Genomic DNA, 25,958 nt, shown 5'->3' on the forward strand with positions numbered 1-25,958 from the left:
AATTATTGAAATCCCACTTCAACAAACAATTGAAGCTCAGACTTCCATATATTGTCCCCCTTGGAGTAGTTATTCATAGAAAAACTTTTGCAATGTTGGAGTATTCAACTACATGCAACTCATTTTCGAAAATTTGCCATCACCAAGAGATAATGAAAATCAACTCTGAAAGCAGGACAAGTGACATCACTTACTGTTTCCTCAAGTATGCTTTATAAACATTCAAAAAAGAAAGCACCATTATGACAAAATTTGTTCAAGTGTATGGTTTTCCTGAAAGAGAATAAACTACAACAATAAAACAATATTCCTGTAACAATAAAACAAATTTCCTGTTTCCTCCAATACACCTGTGAGAAAGTGTTTTTCTCCAATGCTGAGCTGGTGAAATGAAAATCAAAACACTTCCCAGCTATATTACCTCCTTCAAAATGTGAACATAATGTATTGAAATAATTTTGTGAATGAAAACATTAAAAGCTAATTTAAGCCCTGTTTGGTTTTTGTTGTTTTTATGGTTATGGTTTTTATGAAACATGATTGAAAATGCATGTATATTACATAATATCAACTGATGAAAGATCATTCAACCAAAATTATTTGATGATAAATTGAGAAGACACTATACTATTCCACAATATTTCACAAACTTCATTTTTTTTCTTTTCAGCTTCCCAGGTTGACTCTTGCACTTAAGATGGCTTTGGTAGCGTTTCAGCTGTCTTTTTCATAGAGCAGGACTCTGAAAAAAATATATAAGGCCTTAGACGCCAATTTCAGTCAATTCAGTTAAACTAAACATACATGCTACTATTATTTTCACTACTATGTTCAATAATTTTCTGTGGAAATTATAAATTATTATTGTGACGCATCACATCATATCTCAAATAAGTATGGGAAAATAGATTCACTAAATTGATCAAAATGAATGCCAGTATCAATCTAGCTATTTTGAAACTGGTATACGTTTGTTCAAAAGTAATTGACAAATAGGAGTACATCATTACCACTGACAGAGCGAAGCCTCAATTGAAGCTACTCAAGAATAAGCAAATACATGGGTTATCCCTTCAAAATTGAAAACTGAGGTTTATCAAAGCACCTGGGCTGAAGTGGAAAATTGAAGGTTCATCATGGACTGACAGGATGGTGTATTTAACACCTTAGTCTACCGCGGTCGCGTTATGGGTATAGAGATAGAGATTCCTGACACAAGGTGCAGGTCCTGTTGCGAGGCGTCTGAGACCCTAATGCACTTGCTATCAGCATGTCCAGCATATCGACGGCGGAAACGCAGGACCTCGTAACTGACAAAATTCTCAAAAATGAGTTATTTTATGTTTTGTCTTTAGAATAAGTAGCGGCATCTATCAATCAAAGATGGTAGCTGATAAGATTCTAGAACGGCTGAAAATGAAGAAAACATTACCTCGTAATATTTTCGCGCTATTTTGTCTATGCAATACCTCGTAACTTGTATTCCAACGTGCGTAAGGGTGCAACGTGATAGTGGTGTGCATGAAATATTGCTTTTACGAGTTGATTTTGTTGACATATTATAACTTTACACTTTCAGATATATCAAAAGTAAGTAAGAAAAGTTTATTTAAAAATTTTGTTATTATTTTCCTTCAGTGTCGGCTAAAATATATTATTACAATTTCAGGTTGAAGATACGAGGTCCTGTCTTAGGTTGCTTGAATTTTCAATACCTCGTAACTGTTCAACAACAGAATTAAATGACATTTTTTATTTTATTGGTAGGTTGAGTAGTTGATTATTCGTCGTATTTAATATTATACAATGCTATTTTTGTAATATTGAATAGATATTTTATTTCAGGCTGAAACTAGAGGATTTTGCGGGGGATTTTCTAGTATAGGGGAGACCGAGGAGGGTTGTGACAGAGGAGAGTTGTGACACGCGCGATTTCGCTGTATCTGTGACCGTTAGCGAGCTGTCAACGTCGCACATTTATTGTTTTCTAGACTGCTTATTGGATTTAGTACGCGCCAACGGCCCACGAGGAGCGGCTGAGTTACTGTGACGCTGTCATCTAAAAAACGACCAAAAGTAAGTTTTTGATCATAACTTTCTTATTCTGTCTTTTGCTATGTATTACGGGAGCATTAGTGTAATATTTTTTCTAATTTGCATCGGGCCTTCAAGATTCAAAGCCATTCATAATTTTATTGAGATCTCTTACTGTTTGGAGGTTATACATTATTATTCTGGCACACTCACGATTTTGCGCACCTAGGAGAGTTGTGACAGGCTGTCACAACTCTCCTATTTTATTTACTAACAAGTGATATGGCTATTTTGTATGCATTCGATTGCTGCATTGCTTTTTTATTGTTTCAGAATGCCTAATACATATGTTCGTAAAACAGAGAGAGGAATGGCTAGTATCGAAATTTACGATCTGGCCTTTGAAGAGGTGACGGTTAGAGGCCAAAGCCTTCGAAGTGCAGCATCTTCATATAATCTAAATTATATGTCTTTACAAAGATACATTAAAAAGAAAAAGGCACATCAACAACAATTATCAGACGAGGCTCCATCTGTAGGCTATATCAGCCCAACAGTTTTTACGAAGGACGAAGAAAAGATATTGAGCGATTATTTGTTGACTTGTGCCGCGTCTAATTATGGACTGACTACAAAAGAGACAAGGAGTTTAGCCTATTTATTAGCAAAAAAACACAATAAAAAAGTTCCTGAATCATGGGAAAAAAACGAAATGGCTGGAGAAGTGTGGTTAAAGCTATTCATGAAGAGACATTCAAATTTATCTCTTAGGCTACCTCAAGCTACAAGCATCGCTCGCGCCACGAGCTTTAATAGGACAAATGTCGCTGCCTTTTTTGAAAACTATACAGGAGTCTTGGCCAAGCATACTCTCAGCGGTAAAGATGTATGGAACGTCGACGAGACCGGGATTACTACAGTCCAAAAACCTGATAGAGTAATCGCACGACGTGGAGAAAAACAAGTCAGTGCGATGACTTCTGCGGAAAGAGGAACCTTAGTAACGCTGGCTTTTGCTGGGAACGCCTTGGGTAATTATATACCACCTATGTTTATATTCCCTCGGAAGCGATTTCAAGAACATTTTATTCGGGATGGCCCAACAGGTTCAGTAGGAACAGCAAATGGATCCGGGTGGATGCAGGAAGACGACTTTCACTTTTTTCTTCAACATTTTACAAACCACGTGAGGCCAACAAAAGAGCAAAAAGCTTTGTTACTTCTGGATAACCATTCATCCCACATGGCTTTGAAAAATATAGAGTTTTGCAGGGAAAACGGCATAATTTTGCTCACGTTCCCTCCACACTGCACACACAAGCTGCAACCAATGGATCGTGCAATTTTTGGTCCTCTTAAAAAGGCCATTAACACAGCTTGTGATAATTGGATGCGGTCAAATGCTGGCAAAGTTATGTCTATCTATGATATCCCTTCCATAACAAAAACTGCCTTTGATGTGGCGATCACTGCAAAAAATATCAGCGCTGGTTTTGCTGCAACAGGAACATGGCCTGTTAATACAGATATTTTTGGAGAAGCAGATTTTTTGCCAAGCCAAGTTACAGATCGCATTTTGACCAATCCTGTGCCAGAACAAGCTTCCATTACTGCAGAAGAAGAATTGATAGAAAATCCGGAAGAAGGAACCCCCACCCAAAATTTGTCAGTTGATATAGTTGAGAACGACGTTGTTGTTGGGGAAGGTCTAGAAAAAAGAGATCACAACGAGCATGTTGGATGTGAAGAACGTAATGTGACTCCTCTTGTTATGACCGGCGACAACTCTAAAGAGCCTGCAAATATTGAACCTGTTGCATCTACATCTACAGTTCGTAATCCACTTGCCACCCAATCTAATGTATTCTCGTCAGAAACAATAAGGCCGTTGCCTAAAGCTCCGCCAAGAAAAGCCACGCAACAGAATAGACGTAAGATCAAGTCTGCCGTGCTAACAGATACACCAGTTAAAGATGAAATTGCTGCCATAGAGGAAAATAGGAAAGTGAAGAACGTGAAGAAGCGCATTTTTACTGATAAAAATGCTAAGAAACCAAAGGGGAAAAAACCAAAAAATAAATCAAAGACAAAGAATATTCGTGACGAAGAGGAGGACGATAATGAGGGCAGTGATGGCACAGAAAATGAATGTTTTTGCTTATGTTGCCTCGAGCCCTTTGCCAATAGCAGGCCTAACGAAAAATGGGTGCAATGCATTTATTGCAAAGGATGGTCACATGAAGATTGTACTGGGGGAGAACTGCAATACGAGTGTCATAATTGTTTTTCGGATTAAACTAATATTAAGTATTTTTATTCTCTCTGTGCCATTTAGAAAGATGATTTATTTTGTTAAGTTTTAATAATTATGTTACTTAATTAGCCAAAGATTATGATTAAAACTGTTTCGTAATTACTTGTTCATTTTTAATCTACAAAAAGTGCCGATAAATTCCAAACACTGAAGTGTCACAACTCACCTCGAGCACTGTCACAACTTACCTTGGTATTAGGAGAGTTGTGACACGGGTTGTCGCTTTGGTTTTAATCCATTATCTCGGGAAACTTATTAGTTTTGTGTATTTTTATTTTTGATTCTAATAGAGAATAGAACAAGCTTTGACTGATGTAAAGTTCACAGATATAGGTCAATTTTTAACCAAAATATATGAGTGAAAGCAAAAAGTGTCACAACCCTCCTCGGTCTCCCCTACAAGGGTCATGCTGAACCGGACGAGAAAACTTGTTGAGTTGGCCAGAAGAAAGGCGGAGGATGAGGAAAACGAACGCAGTGAGAAAACAACATCGACTCCCGAGCTCTTGAGACCAACTCAAATCAATATTTTAGAAGATGCACTAAGCCCTGAGAATGTGGAGCATCTGATAAACAACGCCGAAATTATTTTTGAAGACAATACTTCTATATATTATGAATGTTTGAATCAACCTAACGTGAACGACAGCAGCGAAGTAGACCTAATTAGTACGAGTAACGAAGATCCGCCTAATGATATTCCATTCCAAGTTACACAAAACAATCTTGATTTGAATATTGCTATGATTTTTCAATCTCAAGAAACTGTTGAAGATATTAGCGCATTAGTTGAAAAACCACATGTTGATTATAAAACACTTGAAACTACAGAAGAAATAAACAATAACGAAACGATAAAAAGCACTGAACAGTACCAGCCGCAAGAAGATTCTGATAATAGTAGTTATGAAGATACCAGTGACCATAGTGATGAAGGAAATAAAGATAAGAAAAGAAAAGTAGTCAAAGGAGAAAACAAAAGACACATGAATAAGAAGTTACGAATGAGCGGACAAAATTATTTGGGATTCAGGAAACCTAAGAACCAAAATAACACATTTCACGATACACCTAGGGAAGAAAGGCGCCTTAAACCTCGTTGTAACTGCAAAAAAGTGATTAGGAGAAAGTGCCAGGAAGTTTCTGAGCAAAACAGAGAGAAAATCTTCTCAAAATTTTGGTCGCAAATGAATTGGGATCAACGCAGGACTTTTGTAGCAAATACCGTCAGAATAGGCGAGAGAAGAAGGCATATTGAATCAGAATCTAGGCGATCAATCACATTACACTATAACTTGGTCGTGAATAATGTGGTCTTGCCTGTATGCAAGACAATGTATTTGAATACACTATCTTTAGGGGAATGGTCTGTAAGATCTTGGGCTATAAAGGCAGAAGAAGGTATTAGTTCCAGTACAGAGTTAGAGGCGGCCTCAAGACCAAAACGTAGGGACATTTTTGAGAAAGACAGAGACTTTCTAAAATTGTTTTTGACCGAATTGAATAAATTGCCATCTCACTATTGTCGAAAGACTACAGACAGATTGTATTTGGAGCAAATATTTCAATCATGGGTTGACGTGTACAAGATTTACGAGAAACGTTGCGAGGATGAAAACTATAAAGTTCTTTCTCTAAAATTATTCAAGAATGTGGCAAACCAGATGAAGATTTCTCTGTTCCAACCTCGCAAAGATCAATGCGACATTTGTTTTATGTATAAAAATGGCAATGTCGAAAAAGAAAATTATGACAAACATATTTCGAAGAAAAATTTGGCGAGATTAGAAAAAGAAAAAGACAAGGAGAAGGCACTGAAAGGAGAATGTCATGTGATAACCATGGATGTTCAAGCAGTGAAGTTGTCGCCACAGATACCTGCAAGCGCACTTTATTATAAGACGAAACTGTGCTGCCACAATTTTACTTTGTATAACTTAGCTACAAAAAGAGTTGTTTGCTACTGGTTCAACGAGACTGAAGCAGACGGCCAAGCTTCAACCTATGCTTCTTTTTTGCTAGAGTATCTAGAGGGGGAATTCCTGAAAAATGACAAGTTGCCATCATCATATATTCGGACGGATGCACTGCCCAAAATAGAAATGCAATATTTTCTAATGCTTTACTCTACCTAGCGGACAAATTCACAGTATCAATTATTCAAAAATTTCTTGAGAAAGGACACACTCAAATGGAGTGTGACTCAAAAACGATTGAAAAACAAAGAAATTTACTTACCTAGTGATTACTTGAAAATAACCAAGGAGGCTAGACGAGCACAGCCATATGAAGCAAGAAATAGAAACTTTGACTTTTTCAAAAACTTTGGAGAAAAAAGTTTGATGAAGTATAAATCTATTAGACCTACAAGGACGAGTGACTCTAATTACCTAGTTACCGATATTCGCGCACTCCAGTATAAAGAAGGAAAAATTTTCTACAAAGTCGACTTTGGCGAAGATTTTCAGGAAATTCCAATCCGGCCGAGTAAAGTTGACTTCGAATCTATCATGTTTCCTCGTCTATACAGCTCCAGGAATCCAAAAACCAAAACTAAATTCGACCATCTCCAGGCAATAAAAAATTGTCTTCCGCGTGACTGTTGGGAATTTTACGATTGTTTATCATACAGTACCAAAGAAAAATAGAGCAATTCTAAGAAAGAGAAATAGTACATTGTAAGAAAAGTGATAGATTTGATCTCTTCATAATTCTATTTTATATTTAGTTGCTTTTAGTATACCTGCAGTCCTAAAAAAATAATTATAATTTTAGGCTTTCAATGTTACAGTAGAACCAGGTCGCCTGGTGACTGCTTGAGCATCATGTAACCACGTTTTCTAAGAAATTTTTCCAATTTTAAGTGTTTATTTATACGGTAAATCGGGTTACCAGGTGGCTAAGTGTTTGTAGATCATCATGTGACTGGTTATTACGTTGGATGTTCATATTAATTTTAATTATAAGAAAATATTGCAAGTACATTCTTCAGTGTATTAAAGTTGTTTCATATAAATATTTCAAGATTGACATTAACTCGTAAGTGAATTTTCAGCAAAAGCATTACCACGTAACTACCCTCATTTATCTAAAAGTCAAAACTACTATGAAAATTAATTGCTCATTCCGTTTTTCCAACAAAAAGTAATCCTAATTCACGAGATAATTAATACAACACGTCTTGAATGTGAAGCTGTACGGTTTTTTGGCTCTCCTTTAAAATCATCACATTGTCACTTACGAGTTCCTGCATTTCCGACGTCGATATGCGGCCTCGGCCTATTTTCATCGACATCACGCGGCCCTAAGAGTGCTATATTACCATCTACGGCACTCTTACGGTATTGACGAGATACAAGTGTTGCCCTACGCTCCGGGGGATATTGAATCCTTTGTAAGAACGCAAAGTCCAAATTCATTGAAAATATTTGTTACCTACCCACAGGTTCATGCAAGGTAATAAGCCTAATGTAGTTCATCTCGAGCACGAGATTTTCTCTTCGTACTCCACAAATTGAGATGTTTGTTCTGATTATTGGAGTCGATAGTGCAATGATGCCCTCTCTGCTGACGAATTTCAAGATCATACCATCTTGCCGCACTAAAGCAAAATCTTAGCCAGACAAACGCAGAAGGCCGTCATTCTTGACTTAGGGCACATGATTCTAGGTCCCAATGATCACTTACCCCGCGGTGTGGGGAGTGGTCGTTGGTTGGTAATGGTGGCGCACCCTCCGGAATGTATCGATGCTTCGGGAAAGATGAGCCTTTGATGTCATACAATGGGGAATGTTCCTCCTGACAAAAATCAAGTAGTTTTCATAAAAGACCTCTAAAACAACGCATTTTAAACTTATCATTTCAACCTTTTTCTTTAAAAAATTATTTAAATACTTAAAAAAGAGGAATGAAATAATGCATTCAACATTTAAAGGATTCGTTCCTATTTCACCATTTGGCAACATTGATTATAGCTAATAAAGGACAATGAATCTGTTACCTGTATGAGACAAACAAAGATGACATATTTCAGAGGCGTGCTGTTCTGTTTACTTATGTTCCGAGCTCCGAGACATTCTGTGACATGACATTTTGTGCACCTAACCTATCTTCCTCCATATAAATAAATAGCAAAACAACTGTTTATGTGGCTTGTGGAGGTGGTATTGAACTATAATTTATATTTTGCCTTAATTGTTGATTTATAAAGATAATTTTCCTTTTTTAAAGTAGAATATCTAGGTACGTATAGATTTTTCAACTTGATGTAGGCGCTGTTGCCAATAGTTGCCAATTAGAAACAAATCCCTTTAAAAATTAAAACCCAACATTTGAAACATCAATTTGAATACTTTTCCAAGTGAATTTGAAAAACTCATAAATTAAACTCAACTTTATTTTGTTCAAACTTGCATTTGCTGTAATAACCCAAATTGAGGAACATTTCCCATTATGAAGGCAAGTCAAGTCTGTAGAGTACAGTTTATGACTATACAATGTTCAGATACCAGTAAAATACAATTGAACACGATGATTACAAAAAACGTTAAATATTAAAATTGAGGAGCTAAAAAATAAGAGCCTGTAGTCATGAATGCCTGGTTACTGATTCAATAAATTCTTCTACCGAGTAAAATGCTTTTCCGATGAGATAGTTTTTCAAGTTGTTCTGAAATTGCTTCAGAGTATTAAATCCCTTTATAGAAGAGGGTAGTTTGTTACATGAAAAGAAATCAATATTCCAAAAACACCACTATCGATTTCAAAAACACCAACAAGAAAAATATCATTCAATACAATTGGTATAATATTAAAGACCAGTCTATCTAGGATTTGTTGGCCATAAGTTAGGCCAATAACTGATGAATTATGCGTTTTCAGAATAATTTTATTATTTCATTTTGATTTTCAATAATCAATGTTTTCAAATCTTTTGGAAGATAATTAATTGATTTGAATGAATCAAGTATTGCAAGATTTCCTGTATTTTTTTTTTTGAAAACTTTGTCATTTCCATCAAATCCAAATTGGAATCAAATAGCAAATGCGAGAGAGAACATGAATATTGCAAGTTCATTTCCTAGTATACACATGGCACCATCAAAATTAAGTAAAATATACAATATGTAAAATAGGTGAAAACGATCACAATTTTTTTACAATAACACTAAGTAGATCTCACATTTAATAAAATAATCCAGTCATATTAGTCAAAATAGGGCAAGTATCCTAGAATTGAAGATAGTCAGCTATAAACTTGTATAAACCTTTATTTTGACACCCTAAAACTTGTCTTTGTATTCATTGTGGATATTGAAGTTTATTCAAATCTAAAGCCATATGAAAACGACATATACGAGGTCTATCCAAGAAAGTTCAAATTTTGCAGGCTAACAAATGGTTTAGAGCGAATAAAATCTGAATCAAGCCAAGACACAATCTATAATCATCTCTTCACATACAGAAGTCGCACAGGGTTTATCAGTGAAATCATTTTGTCTTGGGTCACTCACATACATTATTTATGTAAAAAATGATCAAGTATAATCTTCATGCTTCGAAAACTGGAACAAATATTAAGCTTCACAGCTTTTGAAATTGCTTATTTTTCACCGTTTCATTCGCATATATGCTATTTGATAATTTTATAGGGGGCATCGTCCCATTCCGCTTAAGCTGTATTCTACAAAAATAAAGCCATAAGTATTTTAACAAGAGCGGATATGCGGAATTCGTGCCGACCTCTTTTCACAAAACTAGAAATTATGATTTTTCTATGGGTTCACATTTATGATTCCTTAATAGAAATTCATAACAAGATTCATTAACCAAAAATTCAGACCACCATAATTATCCAACAAGATCTGGAAATCTTTAGACGTCAATGATATAAGGAAGGAAAAATTCGCTTGACCTTGACATTTGCAACAAACTTCCAGATTACTTCAAAGATTTTCACCAGAATGTGTTCAAGAGTAGAATGAAACATTTTTTACCAACTTACTGTTTTTACTCCACTTCAGAGTTTCGCAGTTTCATTTTTTCCCGCAGCTCTTAATTTGTTGAATGAAACAAACTGATCTTACTCATGAGATTCCCGCTAACACATCTTAGATCGGTGGGTATATATGTGTATAATTGTATTTTATTTTATATATGTCAAGTATGTTTGTGAATATTTGTAGGTGTATTTTGTTCATAAGGAATTTTAACTCATCAATTTATAAACACATATGAATGTATTAACCTGCGTAAATGCTGTATCGCAGTAATGAGCAACAAGCGGCCCGCCAAGCTTTTCTAAAATTGATTTCATTTTATCGACTTCCTCCCATCAATATATTGTCATAAAGTTACTCATAATAAAATGGTGCATAATAAACCGAAACAATTTTTTGTGACGAGTTACTCACTTGCAGGTGACTTGTTCAACCAAAGATTCAAAATTATGTTAACCAACAAATTTTTTAACTTTCAACTGTTTAAACCATAACAGCATGTCAGAAAAGCAAACAAAATAACAAAAGCTGCGGATGACAGACAGATAGACAGACATACAGAATTTATTTAATCATGTTATGCGTACAATACATTTATGACAGGTTAAAAAGAGAGCAGATGCACTCTGTACTGAGTACAAAGTTAAAAGATAATATACAAATATTATTTATCATTTGAAATAAAACTCAACTGCTAGCTATAATAAAATATTAATGCTACAGAACATCACATAGCAACATATATATAAAAAGTAATATTAAGTGAATAAATCATTAAGTGTAAGTACTAATTCATATAATTCTGTGTTGAGTAAAAACAGAGTGAGGTCAGCTGGTAAATATACCAAGATGGCGGGTAGAGCAAACAATCAGACAATTGCTCCCAAAGAAAATGAAAATTTTACATGTAAACATTGTTCGAAAAAAGTGGTAAATAAAGTGAAGTGTACAAAATGCAGTGAATATTTTCATTCGAAATGTCTAGAGCAGTCTAGCGATGAAAAAAATCAGAATGCAAGCATGTACATGACAGGCAAACTGAGGAGATCATGCATCTCTCCAAGGAAGAATACTTGAGACAAGAAAACAAATTACTCAGGCAAATTCTGACAGATAAAGACATCATTATTGCCGACAAAGAAAAAATAATTCAGAAAATAACATTTTTAGAAGAAAGACATTCATCAATAAATAGCCATGTCTTTCAACAAGTCAGGAGCACAAAAAATCTGTTTTTGCAGGTAAAGAAGAAACTCTGGAAAAAAGTTCATAAATTGCAAACAAGATACAGGATAGCACCAACATTGAAACCCAACCCAGCATCATACAGGGTGGCACTAATTATGAAACGAGACCCAAGAACAGATTACACGAAACTATTCATCTTGAAAAGGCCCAAAGGAGTATCATGTCCAATATCATGTATATAAAATGGCGGCAGGTGCAAGTCCACTGTCATTAAACTCTAAAGAAAACAATGAATTTATATGTAAACATTGTCAGAAAAAAGTTGTGAACAAAGCATTGTGTATCAAATGTGAAGACACTTTTCATCCTGCATATCTCAGGCAGGCTAATGAGTCTAAAAAAGGTGATTGTAAGCATGTGGTGGGAAATCAAAACCAGGGTAAAGAAAGAAACCAAAGTGACCTAGTCTACACTGAGGAAATATTCCTAAAAGAAGAAAATAAACTTCTGAGAGACGTAATCCAGAATAAGGAAACAATTATTAAGGACAAAGAGATAGTTATCTCATTATTGAATGACAAAATCGCATTCCTAGAAAATATTTTGTCACAATATAGCTACAATTATCCTCACAAAACTCAATCTGAACAAAAAAACGGCAGGCAAATAGCACAAAAAAAGGCCTATCAGAAAAAGTTGAGGCTGAAAAAACCAAACATACCAAGCAAAACCTTATAAATGAGTCAAAGGTAATAAACAATCTGATTCAAAGTGAATCAGATTGCACCAAAAATACTACAAATTCAAACAGAACAAAAAATGAACGAAATCATAATGTTGACAAAAAATGATGAAGAAACACAGCATGATTACTAAGTAGTAACAAGAAGGAGAAGAGGACATAACATTGGAAGTGGTAATGGAAATGAACATTTTTATGGGAAACACGAAAATAAAAGCAAAAAGATATGGCTATTTGTATCACCAGACACCATTAAGGAGGATAACATAGAGAAATATATTAAAGATAAAACGAAGACAGAAAATGTGCACGTCAAAAAACTAGAAACAAAAAACATACGGAAGAATAACCAGTCTTTTATGATTGGAGTAGATCCTCATCTAAAAGAACTTATCTACGCACCTGACTTTTGGCCCAGAAATATAATTTATAGTAGATTCAATTTCAAGATGGGCAACACTTTCTAGATGGGCAACCAAAAGAAGAGGAGGCACAGACAAACCAACCGAGGTCTTTTTTAGAAATACAACAACAAGATCATCATACCCCCAACCACCACTGAACTGTGATGGTGCATTCAATATGATTCATTTCAACATACAGGGACTTTCAGGAAAATGTGATGACCTTAACGTACTACTGACCACACATAATGTGAAAATCGCTTGTATCGATGAACACTGGCTCACAGAAGATGAACTGAAGACAACTGTGATTAAAAACTACAAACTCATCTCATATTTTGCTAGGACACAACATCGAAGAGGGGGAGTATGTATATTTGCTAATGAAGAAGTAAACCTTGAACCAATCACTTATAAAGGTAGTGTAGAGAAGAGCTTTGAAACGTGTTTAACACGTATCAAATTTCTAAATAGAAATAATCTCATATATATTATTAGCATATACAGAACTCCAGATAGTGAATTTGGTACCTTCATTACCAAGATAGAACAACTACTTTATGAAATATATAACAAAAAGGATACTTTTATTATCTGTGGTGACATAAATATTAACTTTCTCGAATACAGTGTGAATAAAATGTTATTGATGAATCTGCTACAAGAGTATAACATAAAATATTACATCAATGAGCCTACAAGGATAACTAGCCATTCTGCAACTTGCATTGACAATATCTTCTCGAATACAGAAATAAGTCATGTACGGGTGTTACACTCTTTTTTATCCGATCATACATATCAGCTTTGTACTCTTAATATTGCAGTGAATGAGGAAATCAAAACAGAGTCTATCTATAAAAGAATATTCAATGACTCTATTAGCACATTTCAACAACATATATCCACTGAAGACTGGAATGAAATATACTCAGCTAATACTTTTCAAGATAAGTTTTCCATATTCTATAAAACATTTATTTACTACTATAACATTTCATTTCCCGTAACTAAAACTAAATTCAAAAATAACACAAAAAAATGGTATTCCCCTGAAATCAAGGAAATGCATGCTCTCAACTTTGTGAAATGGAAAGGGTAAAAAAACAAACACAAGACAAGAACTACATTGCAGCATATAAACAGTTTAAAAAAGAGTATAAATGCCGAGTAAAACATTTCAAAAAACAAAAAAATGATGACAGACATTTTAATTCACCTAATATCATGAGAGAGAGCTGGAAAATTATTAAAGAGGAAAATTGTACCAAGCAGATAAATAAGGTCAATATTGTTGATAATCAAGAACAGACAATTACTGATCCAATGATAAAAAGTAACTTTATCAATGACTTTTTCAGACTCTTCTCACAATTTCAACAAACCCAATGATAAAAAGTAACTTTATCAATGACTTTTTCAGACTCTTCTCACAATTTCAACAAACCCAATAATGGTGATAAAAAAATCAACAGATTCCACAAAAGTTTTTTTCTAACACCAGTGACACCCATAGAAGTAACATCCATTATAAATAAGACAACAGCTAAACAGTCTGCTGGCATAGATGACATAAATGGGAAAATTCTCAAATCTGTCTGTACTCTTGTAGCAGACATCATATATTTAATAAATGAATCTTTCACATCTGGAACATTTCCAGATGTTAAGGAATCAAAATGTATACCTGTATTTAAAAATAAGGGCTCTGCTTGTGACATACATAACTATAGGGCTATATGCATACAAAGTCAAATCGCTAAACTATTCGAAGCATCCTATTGTGATAGATTGACCAAGTACTTGGAATATTTTGAGCTCATCCCAGCAAATCAGAATGGTTTCCGTAAGCACAAATCAACCAGCTCGGCAATTTCTGATTGCCTAGAGTTTATCTACAGTGCAATGAATGACAGAAATAATGTTCTAGGACTGTTCTATGACTTCAGTCGGGCTTTCGATACCATTGATCATCATTTGTTAATCATGAAATTGGAAGGGTTAGGAGTCAGGGGTGTTCCGCTTCAATGGGTAACATCATACTTAACAAACAGAACCCAGACGACAGTTGTGAATGGTGTGAAGTCAGATTCAAGAGTAATAAATTCAGGGGTTCCACAGGGTTCAATCCTGGGACCACTATTGTTTGTAGCTTTTCTGAGTGATTCTGAGTGACATTGAAGACACCTGTAAATTCGCAAATCAAATGATATTATATGCCGATGACACTAATATTCTGATGTCACACAATACATTGATCAATTAACAAATTTAAGTAACAAGGCATCTAATGAAATAGAAAGGTATAGCTTTGAGAATGGCCTTAGCCTGAATTAAAAAAAAATCAATTATGTCCGGTTCTTGCCAAAAAACATGAATTATGACCTATACTTAACCTTATCTGGTAAATCTATACAATCCATGGAAACCATCAAGTTTTTAGGTGTTACTTTGGATAGTAAGCTAACATGGGAAGCACACATAAATACTGTATGTTCGAAACTAAGCACTACATGCTATATAATAAAAAATCTGCGAGATACTGTATCAGCAGACATCTTGAGACTATGTTATTTTGGGATGGTACAGTCTACTCTACAATATGGTGTGATCTTCTGGGGGTCGTCTTGTCACTTTGAAAGGGCATTTGTATCTCAAAAAAGGATAATAAGAACGATTTGTCATGCTCATCCAACCACAACATGTAAATCTTTATTCAAGAATCTCCAAATACTAACCCTTCCATGTTTATATATTCTTGAACTGATTATGTACATAAAACGTAACCAAAAAGAACTAATGAGGAATGAAGACACTCATATGTATAATACTAGGAATAAAGAAAAACTTCGACAACCCTATTCAAGGTTATCAGTCTGTGAAAATTCACCAAAGCATATTGGTATCAAGTGTTTCAATAAAATAAGAGATTTGATAGATGTGAATCTGAATGACATTCTATTCAAAAATAAATTGTGTAGTGATTCAGTTTTACCGCCAACGGGTTGTTAGTGAAGTGTCGGTGGAGGGGCGCGCGGAGTTAAGAGACGAATTGTTTTGGACAGTCAGTCTGGCATGGTCAGCCGACAAGGCAGTGTGTTTATTGACTGTGAATTTGACGATAGCGATTGCGAAATTAATGTTGTATCGCAGCTATCTAACACTTGTATATATTTTAATGTATGTTCTGATTGATAAATAAATCAATAGTGGTTACACGTCTATATCAAACTCATCGAACCCAGAGTCTCATCGCATAAATTAGCACCCAACAGCGGCAAAGTATAGCGTGTCACACGATAGATAAATTGAAATAATATACACAAGTGGCGGCGATCTTACGAATTCGGCGAACTGAAACAGAGAGCGGAGAGGGGAGAGCATAGGATTTCGAGGAAGCACTGACGCAGTACCGAGAAACAAATAGGACGTGGAGACCGGTGAGATTGTTAAATGTTATCTGCGTATGTATAAACTTATTTGAAGATTTCATGAACTATTGAAATTAATATTTGAACTTTTTCTATTTATGTGCATGGGGATATATAAATATTGTTAGTACTTAGTTAAGAAAAAACGGCGGGCACATTATTGTTGTAAAATGCCCAAAGGAAAAAAGAATACTGGAAGTAGGGCGGAAATAAGTAAAAACAATTTGAGTTGTTCAGACATGGACGGGACCGATTTATTTGAGACGGTGCAGTCCGATGAAAATATTGAAAAAAATAATTTTAACGATGTTTTTCGCCAATTGGCTCAGGATATGTCACAACTGAGGCAAACTGTTGAAAATTTAACTTTACAAGTTAATAGAAATCAGATAGTAAATCAATGGCAGGGGAATCAGTTGACACCTGTTGTCGCAGTTCAAAATCACCAAGACTTAAATCAACAAAATCATTCTTTTATTTTGAATTGGAGAGAATTAGGGGGGACAACATTAACATTTTATCCAAATGGAAAAGTTCATCCTATGACTTTTTTAAAGAAATTGAAAAATATGTTTCGCGATGCGGGTGTACCTGCCGGAAACAAACTGAGTCTTGCATTAAATAATTTACGAGGTTCCGCGGCGGACTGGGCAGCGATTAGGGAGGAGTCCTTCGCTGATTTTGAAGGTTTCGAAAGGGCTTTTAGAGAAAGATTCTGGGGGGTAGATAGACAGAGGGATCTTTTTATGGAGTTAAATTATGGAAAATTCGAGAGGGAAAAAAGAGGGGAAAGTAGGTCAGATTATTTTATAAACCTAGTAACGCAAGCGAATTATTTATCGGAAACAGTAGAGAAACATAGACTGGTCGAAATGTTGGGCAAACATTTTTCTATAGAAATTTACCGGGGGATAATTACGCAGGGGCTGAAAACGGTAGAGGCAGTTGAAGAATATCTCAGAAAAGTTGATGAAACTTACTGTAATGATTGGGGGGGACAGAGAAGTAATACAAGACATGACCAAAAAGGGTACGATAGGAAAGATCAGCGTCGTAGGAACGAAAGGGTTAATATCAAAATGAAGGTCGTCGAGGAGAAATTACTAGAAGTAATTTTCAAAATTCTGGTAATTCGGGTACAACAGAAAATGTTCGTTTGATTACAGCTTTTGATGAAGAACCATCGGATTATTTATTAAGTGAGTCAGAGGGGGAAAACGAAGTAAAGGAAGTTAGGGAAGTTAGATCACCTATAATTCAGGTTATTCTAGGGGATTTTAAAAGCGAAGCACTGCTGGACAGTGGCAGCGAGATATCAGCGATATCAGAGGAATTTTTCAATCATATTGAAAAAGGTTTAGAAAATATTCCGATATTACCAGTAACAAATACTTCTATTATTATGGCCGTATGTGCTAAACCAGTTAAGATAAAAAAGCAGGTTTTATTGACATTATTGGTAGGAAAGCGAAGTTGCGAAGCAAAATGCTTAATCGTACCAGGGTTAAATAAAAATATTATTTTAGGAGTAGATTGGATGAGAAACTACAAAGTAGAGCTCCATTTTGACAAAAGGGCAATGCATTTTTCGTGCCAAAACGAAAAATATCAGGTTAACTTTTATTGCAAAGATAATGAAATATTTTCACTTTTGTTGAATAATGAACGACCTCTGCAAGTTAATCGGTTAGAAAGAACATCCACCCAGGGTGAAAAACACCACTATAGTGATAGCGATTATCAGGCAATAGTAGATAATGCTAATTTGGGAGAGAAGGTCAAAAATAAATTGTTCCAACTTCTGAAGAAGTATGATAATCTTTTTTCAGAAAGGCCGGGATTAATGAGGGGTTATGAACATGAAATTGAGCTGAAGGATGATAGTCCTTTCTGTGGTCCATCATATCCCATACCTTTTGTTTATAGGGAAGAGGTTCGGCAACAAATTCAGGAAATGATCAATCTAGGGGTTATTGAAGCTGGAAAAACCGAATTTATTTCACCTTTAGTTACAGTTCTTAAAAAAGACAAATCCGTGCGCATATGTTTAGATGCTCGTTATTTAAATAAGCGCATAGAAAAGGACTTCGTTGTACCACTAAATCCACAGGAGTTATTGCTCAGTTTTAAACGAGGGCAAATATTTAGTGTAATGGATTTAACTGCTTCATATTGGCAATTGCCAATCAAAAAGGAAAATCAAAAATATGTGGGATTTGTTTTTGAGGGTACATCGTATATATTTAAAAGGGTACCATTTGGACTGTCAACGTCGATGGCTTCGTTAATTAGGGGTGTAAATATGGTACTGGGAGAAGTTGATTATGCGTTTATATACGTAGATGATTTAATAATTTTTTCTAAGGATATTGAGCAACATTTTTTGCATTTAGACAATATCTTTCAGAGGCTATCTGCTGGGGGGTTGACGGTTAAACTTCGAAAATCGTTGTTTTTTAATAGTGAAGTAAATTTCCTTGGGCATATTATTACTTCAGAAGAGGTTAGAATGGATCAGCAAAGAATTAAGGCAATTCAAGATTTTCCCGTTCCTAAAAATGTTAAAAGTTTTCGTGGGTTTTTAGGGCTTGTAAATTACAACAGCCGCTTCTGTAAAAATTATTCTGAATTAACAGTGCCATTATTGTCACTACTGAAAAAAGGGGTTCATTGGAGCTGGGGAGAAGATAAACAAGGTGCTTTTGAAAATATCAAACAAGCATTTTTAGAAGTATCGATGATGGTACACCCGAGACCTGAAGGGAAGTTTTATATCGAATGCGATAGCTCGAACTTTGCGATAGGGGGCTGTCTTTATCAGATATACGAAGGGGGTGACAAAGGTGTGATCGCCTACCTTAGTAAAACTTTGAAATCCCACCAAATCAACTATACGGTCACCGAAAAAGAACTTTGGGGGGTAATTTGTTGTTTGAAACAGTGGCGTCAATTAGTTTTGGGAAGGTCACTAGTAATAATAAGTGATCACAAATCATTGGAGTTTTTGTTAACAAGTCAATTCCGTAGCGCACGCTTAACTAGGTGGATTCTATTCATTCAGGAATTCGACTTTGAAATTCGTCATTGTAAGGGAGTGGATAACCTTACAGCGGATATATTATCTCGGAACCCTGTAGAGAAATGTTTATTAGAAGAACCGATCAATGACGGAGGCCATGTACATATTTTCTTTGCTCGTTTGAATACCGATTATTCTAGGATTGAAAAACATTTTGTTAATTTGCGCGAGGGCCAAATGCGGGAAGAATGGATCAGAAATAAGATTGAAATATTAGAAAAGGCAAAGTGCGATAAAAGGGCTCTCGGAGTGAAGGAACAGAAGATTTATAAATGGTATTTAATGCATGAAGGACTATTGTTTCGAAAGGGAAGTCTAGGATACAGTGGGTTTCAGTTATGTGTTCCTCGGGCTCAGATAGTAGATTTAATTATACAACAACACAAGAGTATAGGCCACTTTGGGAATGCGAAAACTTATAGTAGCCTAAGAAATTATTTTTACTGGCCAAAAATGCAAAAGCATGTTCGACAGGTGGTTGCCGGGACATGCTGTTATAGTAGAAAAACCAGGCGACTTAGTATGTATCGATTTGATGGGGCCTCTTCCACCGAGTCGTGGCGGGGTACAACATTTGCTAGTATTAGTAGATGCCTTCAGTAAATATATCAAGTTATACGCGCTAAAAAGGGCGTCTTCTAGAACCATTTTGAATAAAATTTTGAATAATTACATTGGAGAAGTTCAAAAACCACAGTGTTTTTTGAGCGATAATGGAACGCAGTTTACTTCCAAGCTGTGGGGAAAAAAGTTAAAGGAGGTTGGAATCCGGCATAAGTTGATTTCTGTCTATTATCCACAGGGGAATATGACGGAAAGATACAACCGAGAAATTGCGCTGAGAAACATACAATGTGGGCCATGTTGCTTCCGTGGGTAGAAACATGCTTGAACAACGTTATTAACGATAGCACAGGATATACGGCTCTGTTTCTTCAGTTCGGTAAGGAGTCTACTAACCCGTTTGAGAAAATCGTGCAATTTCCTTCGGTCGATAAAACTTCAATGGGTTTGGAACACGCTTGGGTATTGGCCTCTAAACGGTTACGATCAAAAGCACAAAAACGGGCAGATATACATAACGCTAAAGTTCAACCTGTTTCCTTCAAGGTCGGCGATAGGGTTCTTGTTCGGTCGCACCCACAGTCCTCAGTAAACGATCATGTTATCAAAAAGTTTGTATGGCTATTCGAAGGACCGTTTGTGGTTGTCCGGCAGGCAGGCCCAAATTCATACATCATTGGTGATGTCCAGGGGAGGGAACTCTCTAATCAAAATGTTATTAATTTGAAACCCTATAATGAGATTAATAAATTACAGTAACTGTGGTTATCGTTGAGGAATTAGAAGATCTATTTTATTTAGTTGTCAGTGTTTATTTTTTCATTATCATTTTGGCTACCTTAGAGAATTGAGTAAGGGAGCTTTGTAGAAGGTTGTGTCTACTTCCAGTACTTAAATTGCCGTTACTTGTACACCTAATTTAAGTAGGGGGTGATGTAGTGATTCAGTTTTACCGCCAACGGGTTGTTAGTGAAGTGTCGGTGGAGGGGCGCGCGGAGTTAAGAGACGAATTGTTTTGGACAGTCAGTCTGGCATGGTCAGCCGACAAGGCAGTGTGTTTATTGACTGTGAATTTGACGATGGCGATTGCGAAATTAATGTTGTATCGCAGCTATCTAACACTTGTATATATTTTAATGTATGTTCTGATTGATAAATAAATCAATAGTGGTTACACGTCTATATCAAACTCATCGAACCCAGAGTCTCATCGCAATTGAAAAACTTTCTTCTTGAAAAAGTATTTTATAATATTGAAGACTTTTATAATTCGTGATATCTCATAATTGTAAGACTGACTATTGTATGTACAATTTTTCTGGTTTGTTTGCGATTAACAACTTATTTGTAGATTACCTTCTTTTCTTTCTTAACTAGTCTGATAAGTGTTATGTATGTGTATGTATAATGCCTTGTATAACCTTTGATTGATGAATAAATTCTATTATTATTATTATTATTATTATAATTAACCTTTAGGAAGGAAATTAATGTGACACTGAACGTTTTCAACAGGTCATCAGGAAAAGTAATCGCAGGAAGATCAATTATGGAAGAAGCGATTGGGACATCAATTTTAACACTTTCAATGCTAATGACCCGGATCCGTGTCACCTCCCACCTGTAGTCACGTGCTCGTGACACGGATCCGTGTCGTCTGTGTTTGTGAAGTCATCTTGGCAGTGTATCGCGAGCACCGGTTGAAAGCAGTAGTAAGTTTGTTAGCATATAGCCAATGCATAGGAAATTCGTATTTTTTGCGCCGTTTCCGTATAGAATTTTTCTAACAACTGATATCAGAACAAAATGGCGGATAGTGAGGCAGGGCCCTCGGAGCCTGAAAAAAGAAAATTGACTGTTAAAAACCCTCGTAAATTGACTGAAGATGAGCTTCAGGCAGCATTGTATGAATCTTTCAGTGACTTTGATTCTGACAACGCGTCGGATTTCATTCCTAACGACAACAATGACGATGAGAGTTTTAGCTCATCCGACTCGGGTAAGTGTATTTATTATGTTTTTTTGTAGTCGAACTCTGAAGGCAATTAATTTGATTTCAGAAGATGATGTACCTTTGATAAATTTGACGAGAAATAACGTGAACAATAACCAAGAATTGAATAATGCAGTGGCTCACGCTGATAATATTTCTTTTTTATGGGATGAAAATTCTAATGGGATGTGGAACTTTCCATTTACGAAAAGAAATGAGCTTCTGGTCCCCTTACCGGGTGACAAACCAATTGATTATTTTCGTTTCTTGCTTGACGACGATTTCCTAAACCTGATAGTGGAACAAACCAATATTTATGCCGAAGAAGTATTTTGTCAGCCAGGTATATCTGAAAAATCCAGAATTGTTTGATGGAAACCATTATCGACGGAAGAATTACTTTCATTTTTGGGTCTGGTATTGCACACAGGCACGATAAAATTAAAAAAAATTCAAGACTACTGGAAAGTGCATCCACTGTTTAATTTTAAATGTTTTTCGAGTCATATGAGCCGTGATAGGTTCCTCCTAATTCTGCGATGTTTGCATTTCTCAAAAAATCTTACCGAGGGCGAAACTACAAACGATCGCTTATATAAAGTATCACCCATTATAAATTTTTTCAATAAAAAAATGGCCACAATTTACTATCCAGGAAAACAACTTTCGCTTGATGAGTCCATGGTTTTATGGAGGGGTCGCTTGTTATTCAGGCAATACATAAAAAACAAGTGACATAAATATGGAATCAAGCTCTATATGCTTTCGGAACCAAATGGCATCATTTTAATTATAGCTGTGTACACTGGTGTTTTAGATAGTAAAGGAGGAAAGGGACATGCGGCAAATGTTGTGTTGCATCTGATGGAAGGTAAACTGAATTGTGGCCATTCCCTTTTCTTGGACAACTTTTACAACAGTTGTGACTTAGCAGAAACTTTACTACAAAAACAGACTTATTGTACTGGGACACTTCGTGCCGATCGAAAAAATAATCCAAAGGAAGTTGTTAAAGCAAAACTGGGAAAAGGCGAGACTATATCCAAATATTCAAAGAAAATATTGGTGGGAAAGTGGAAAGACAGGAGGGATGTTCTTTACATATCAACAGAGTTTGAAAATGAAATGATTGAACATACAGATAAAAGAAATAGAGCACGACTAAAGCCTTTGCCTGTTCTTGAATATAACAGGTTCATGGGGGGTGTGGATAGACAGGATCAAATGTCCTCGTATTACCCATGTGAAAGAAAGACGCTTCGGTGGTACAGGAAATTAGCTCTACATATTATTCAGCTAATGCTATTGAATGGATATTATTTGCATGGAAAATATTCTTCACAGCAAAAAATGTCATTGTATGATTTCAGGCTGGCGGTTATAGAAGAGCTATTGAAAATGAAGACAAAAGCCACTCCGGATTTCAAAAACACAACATTTGTTTCTCATCACCCAAAAAAAATTCCTGAAGTTTCTACTAAAAATGAAACCAAGAGAAAGAAGTGTAGGGTATGCTCGCAAAATAGGATTAGGAAAAGCACTATATATCACTGCGAGAAATGTCCTGATGCGCCTGGCTTGTGTCCAGGAAAATGTTTTGTAATATACTTGTCAAATAATGCTTTTTATTTTGGGAAAAAATATTTTTCATGTTTACTTTGCATTTTTTATGAATGTATTTTATGTTTGACGTTTTTATGTTCAATATATTTGTGTTCTACAATAATTCGTTGATTTTTTTTATGGGAATGTAGATTGCATTTTTACCGCCTACAAGAAGGAAAAACAATAGAAGGCCGACACGGATCCGTGTCGGTCAGCAAAAAGCAAGAAAAATTTTGCTATATGCTCATGACACGGATCCGTGCCATGCTTGAGAAGTTCACAAGCGCTAGATATATGTCGATCTAAATAGTGAATTTACATTTACAACAAGAACATAAAAGAAAAACATTGAAAAAAAAATTAGCACCTAGGTTCAGCAAGCTTTAAAAATTCCGCAGCGAAAGTGTTAAAGGTGTAAATGATGAACAGAAAAAATTTGTTACAAAAGTTCCTGATAACATAATGGAAGAAAATGTCAAGGAATATATTGAAACACATATTTTCAAAAATCAGGATTCTGGAAATGAAGTGGAAGTCAAAAAAACTACACACACTTAATGTAAGAAGGAATAACCAATCCTGGCAGCACCAGGCTTGAAAGAGGAATTATATGATCCAAATTTCTGGCCAAAAAATATTGGATTTGAAAGCTTCGATTTTAGGAGAGGCAGATCTCCTTGAAAATGTGGAAACTCGAACAAATAACACAAACCAAGCAGAATCTTTTTTAGAAAAGAATCAAATAAACAAGATCCAAATGATATGAAAAATTTCCCAATGCACCACAACGTACAGTCTTTAGGAAACAGTGTGAATATGCTCCAAAAAGTCATGGAAAATCTTAATTGCCCCATTATATGCATAACAGAGCACTGGCAAACATGGGAGAAACTAAAACACTATACTATTGATGATTTCAATCTTATATCGAGCCATTGCAGAGAGGAACGCAAACATGGAGGTTCAGCAATTTATGTGATGAAGAGGATCTCCGGTAGTCCCATTGGTGAAATTAATGCCCTCTCAGAGGATTTTACTTTTGAATGCTCCAGCGCAGCTTGCAAAATAGCAGGCGGCACCAAATTTATCATAGTCTGTGTATATAGATCACTATTAGGTGATATAAATTTTTTTTTATCTAAATTTCAACATATAATGGACATTTTATATGAAAAACACTGTGTATATTTTATTGCAGGTGATTTCAATGTGGATCTTTTATGTCAAAAAACGAAGGCTTGCAGAGATTTCAGAGATCTGCTGGCCAGCTACAATGCTACTATAACTATTTCGGAACTAGTTCATGCTTAGATAATATTATTACAAATTTTGATGGATTTGAAAAAGGAATAGTCATACAAACCGGTATTTCTGATCATTCTGGGCAGCTCTTGCTCTGTTATATAATGAATCAAACTCACCTCCCTTCCAGAATTCAGAAACGATACTATGATCTGGAATCAATTCTGGAATTTCGTAAAAAATTAGTTTCCGAGGATTGGTCAAATCTTTACAATGCAGAAAACCTAAATGAAGCATTCTCATCCTTCAGTAATACTTTCAACTTCTATTTCAATCTCTATTTTCCCAAATCATGTAAGAAAAAGAAGTTGACTAAAAGTAAATATTTCATGTCACCAGAGATTAGTCATATGAAAAACAAACTAGTTTTCTATCAATCAATATCGCACATTGATCATCAGTACAAAGAAATTTACAAGGAACTAAAGATCAACTATAATAATCTACTAGAAAACGCCAAGAAAGATTACTATAGGAAGAGAATTGCACAATCAGACAACAAAACCAAAATGATGTGGAAGATAATTAAAGAAGAAACGGGTTCACTGCATTGTAATCAGATAGATACTGAAAAACCAGGAGAAATGGCTAATAATATTAACAACCATTTTGCAAATTCAGCTCTCAAAATTTTGTCAACACAAAATAATATCAGTAAAGTGAGCGGTTTTGAGAAGTTGATCGTCAGTTTCAATGATTTTAGAGTGACCTGCAACACCTCTGTGAAGTTTTTGGGTATATTTACCGATGACACCTTAAGTTGGGTAAATCAAATTGACAATCTCTGCAGAAAACTCTCTTCAACTACATATGCTATGAGAATTCTCAAAAAAAAAAACCTTGAGTGATGTTCCGATGACTGTCTACTACGCTAATTTTTACTCTGCAAGTTTGGTATTATTATTTGGGGCTCCAGTCATGAGCTGAACAGAGTATTTCTCTGTCAAAAAAAGGGTAATCAGAATACTTTTTGGTATGAAGGTCAAAGACTCATGTAGAGGAATTTTCAAAATGAACAAATTATCAACAGTTCCAGCGATATACATTTTTGAGTCATTGAAATTTTTAGTAAATCAACCAAGCTACTTTGAAAAGCATCATAAAACACATAAGTATGGAACAAGATTTAGGAATGATTTTTTATATCCGATACATAAAAAATCTCTATATGAAAGAAGTACTGTATACAGTGCGATTACATTTTTTAATTCTCTGCCACAGGATATGGCATATTGTTAGTCAATAGTTTTAAGTTAGTACAGTTAGAGTTAAAGACATTCACCTACCTATTTAATTTTTCCAA

General features: G+C 35.4%; 1 protein-coding gene and 1 long non-coding RNA gene across 2 annotated transcripts in view; one reads left to right on the plus strand and one right to left on the minus strand.

The window, feature by feature from the left end:
• Positions 1-402: 402 nt before the first annotated feature.
• The window catches only part of LOC141486244 (uncharacterized), a 41,594-nt gene continuing 16,038 nt past the window's right edge, over positions 403-25,958 (minus strand). Inside the window, exon 3 of the long non-coding RNA XR_012467722.1 lies at positions 403-742. This is a non-coding gene — a long non-coding RNA (uncharacterized lncRNA). The remainder of the gene's footprint in view (positions 743-25,958) is intronic.
• Positions 1,866-4,330, plus strand: LOC141486154 (uncharacterized). Its single transcript, XM_074183871.1, has 2 exons — positions 1,866-2,076; positions 2,368-4,330. Exon 2 carries the CDS (start codon positions 2,369-2,371, stop codon positions 4,328-4,330), a length of 1,962 nt encoding a protein of 653 aa, XP_074039972.1. The 5' UTR covers positions 1,866-2,076; position 2,368.

This window comes from Leptinotarsa decemlineata, unplaced genomic scaffold (assembly GCF_025532065.1).
Source record: "Leptinotarsa decemlineata unplaced genomic scaffold, Ldec_3_MD MMD2_tig00026347_RagTag_RagTag, whole genome shotgun sequence".
Classification (NCBI taxonomy): Eukaryota; Metazoa; Arthropoda; class Insecta; order Coleoptera; family Chrysomelidae; genus Leptinotarsa; species Leptinotarsa decemlineata.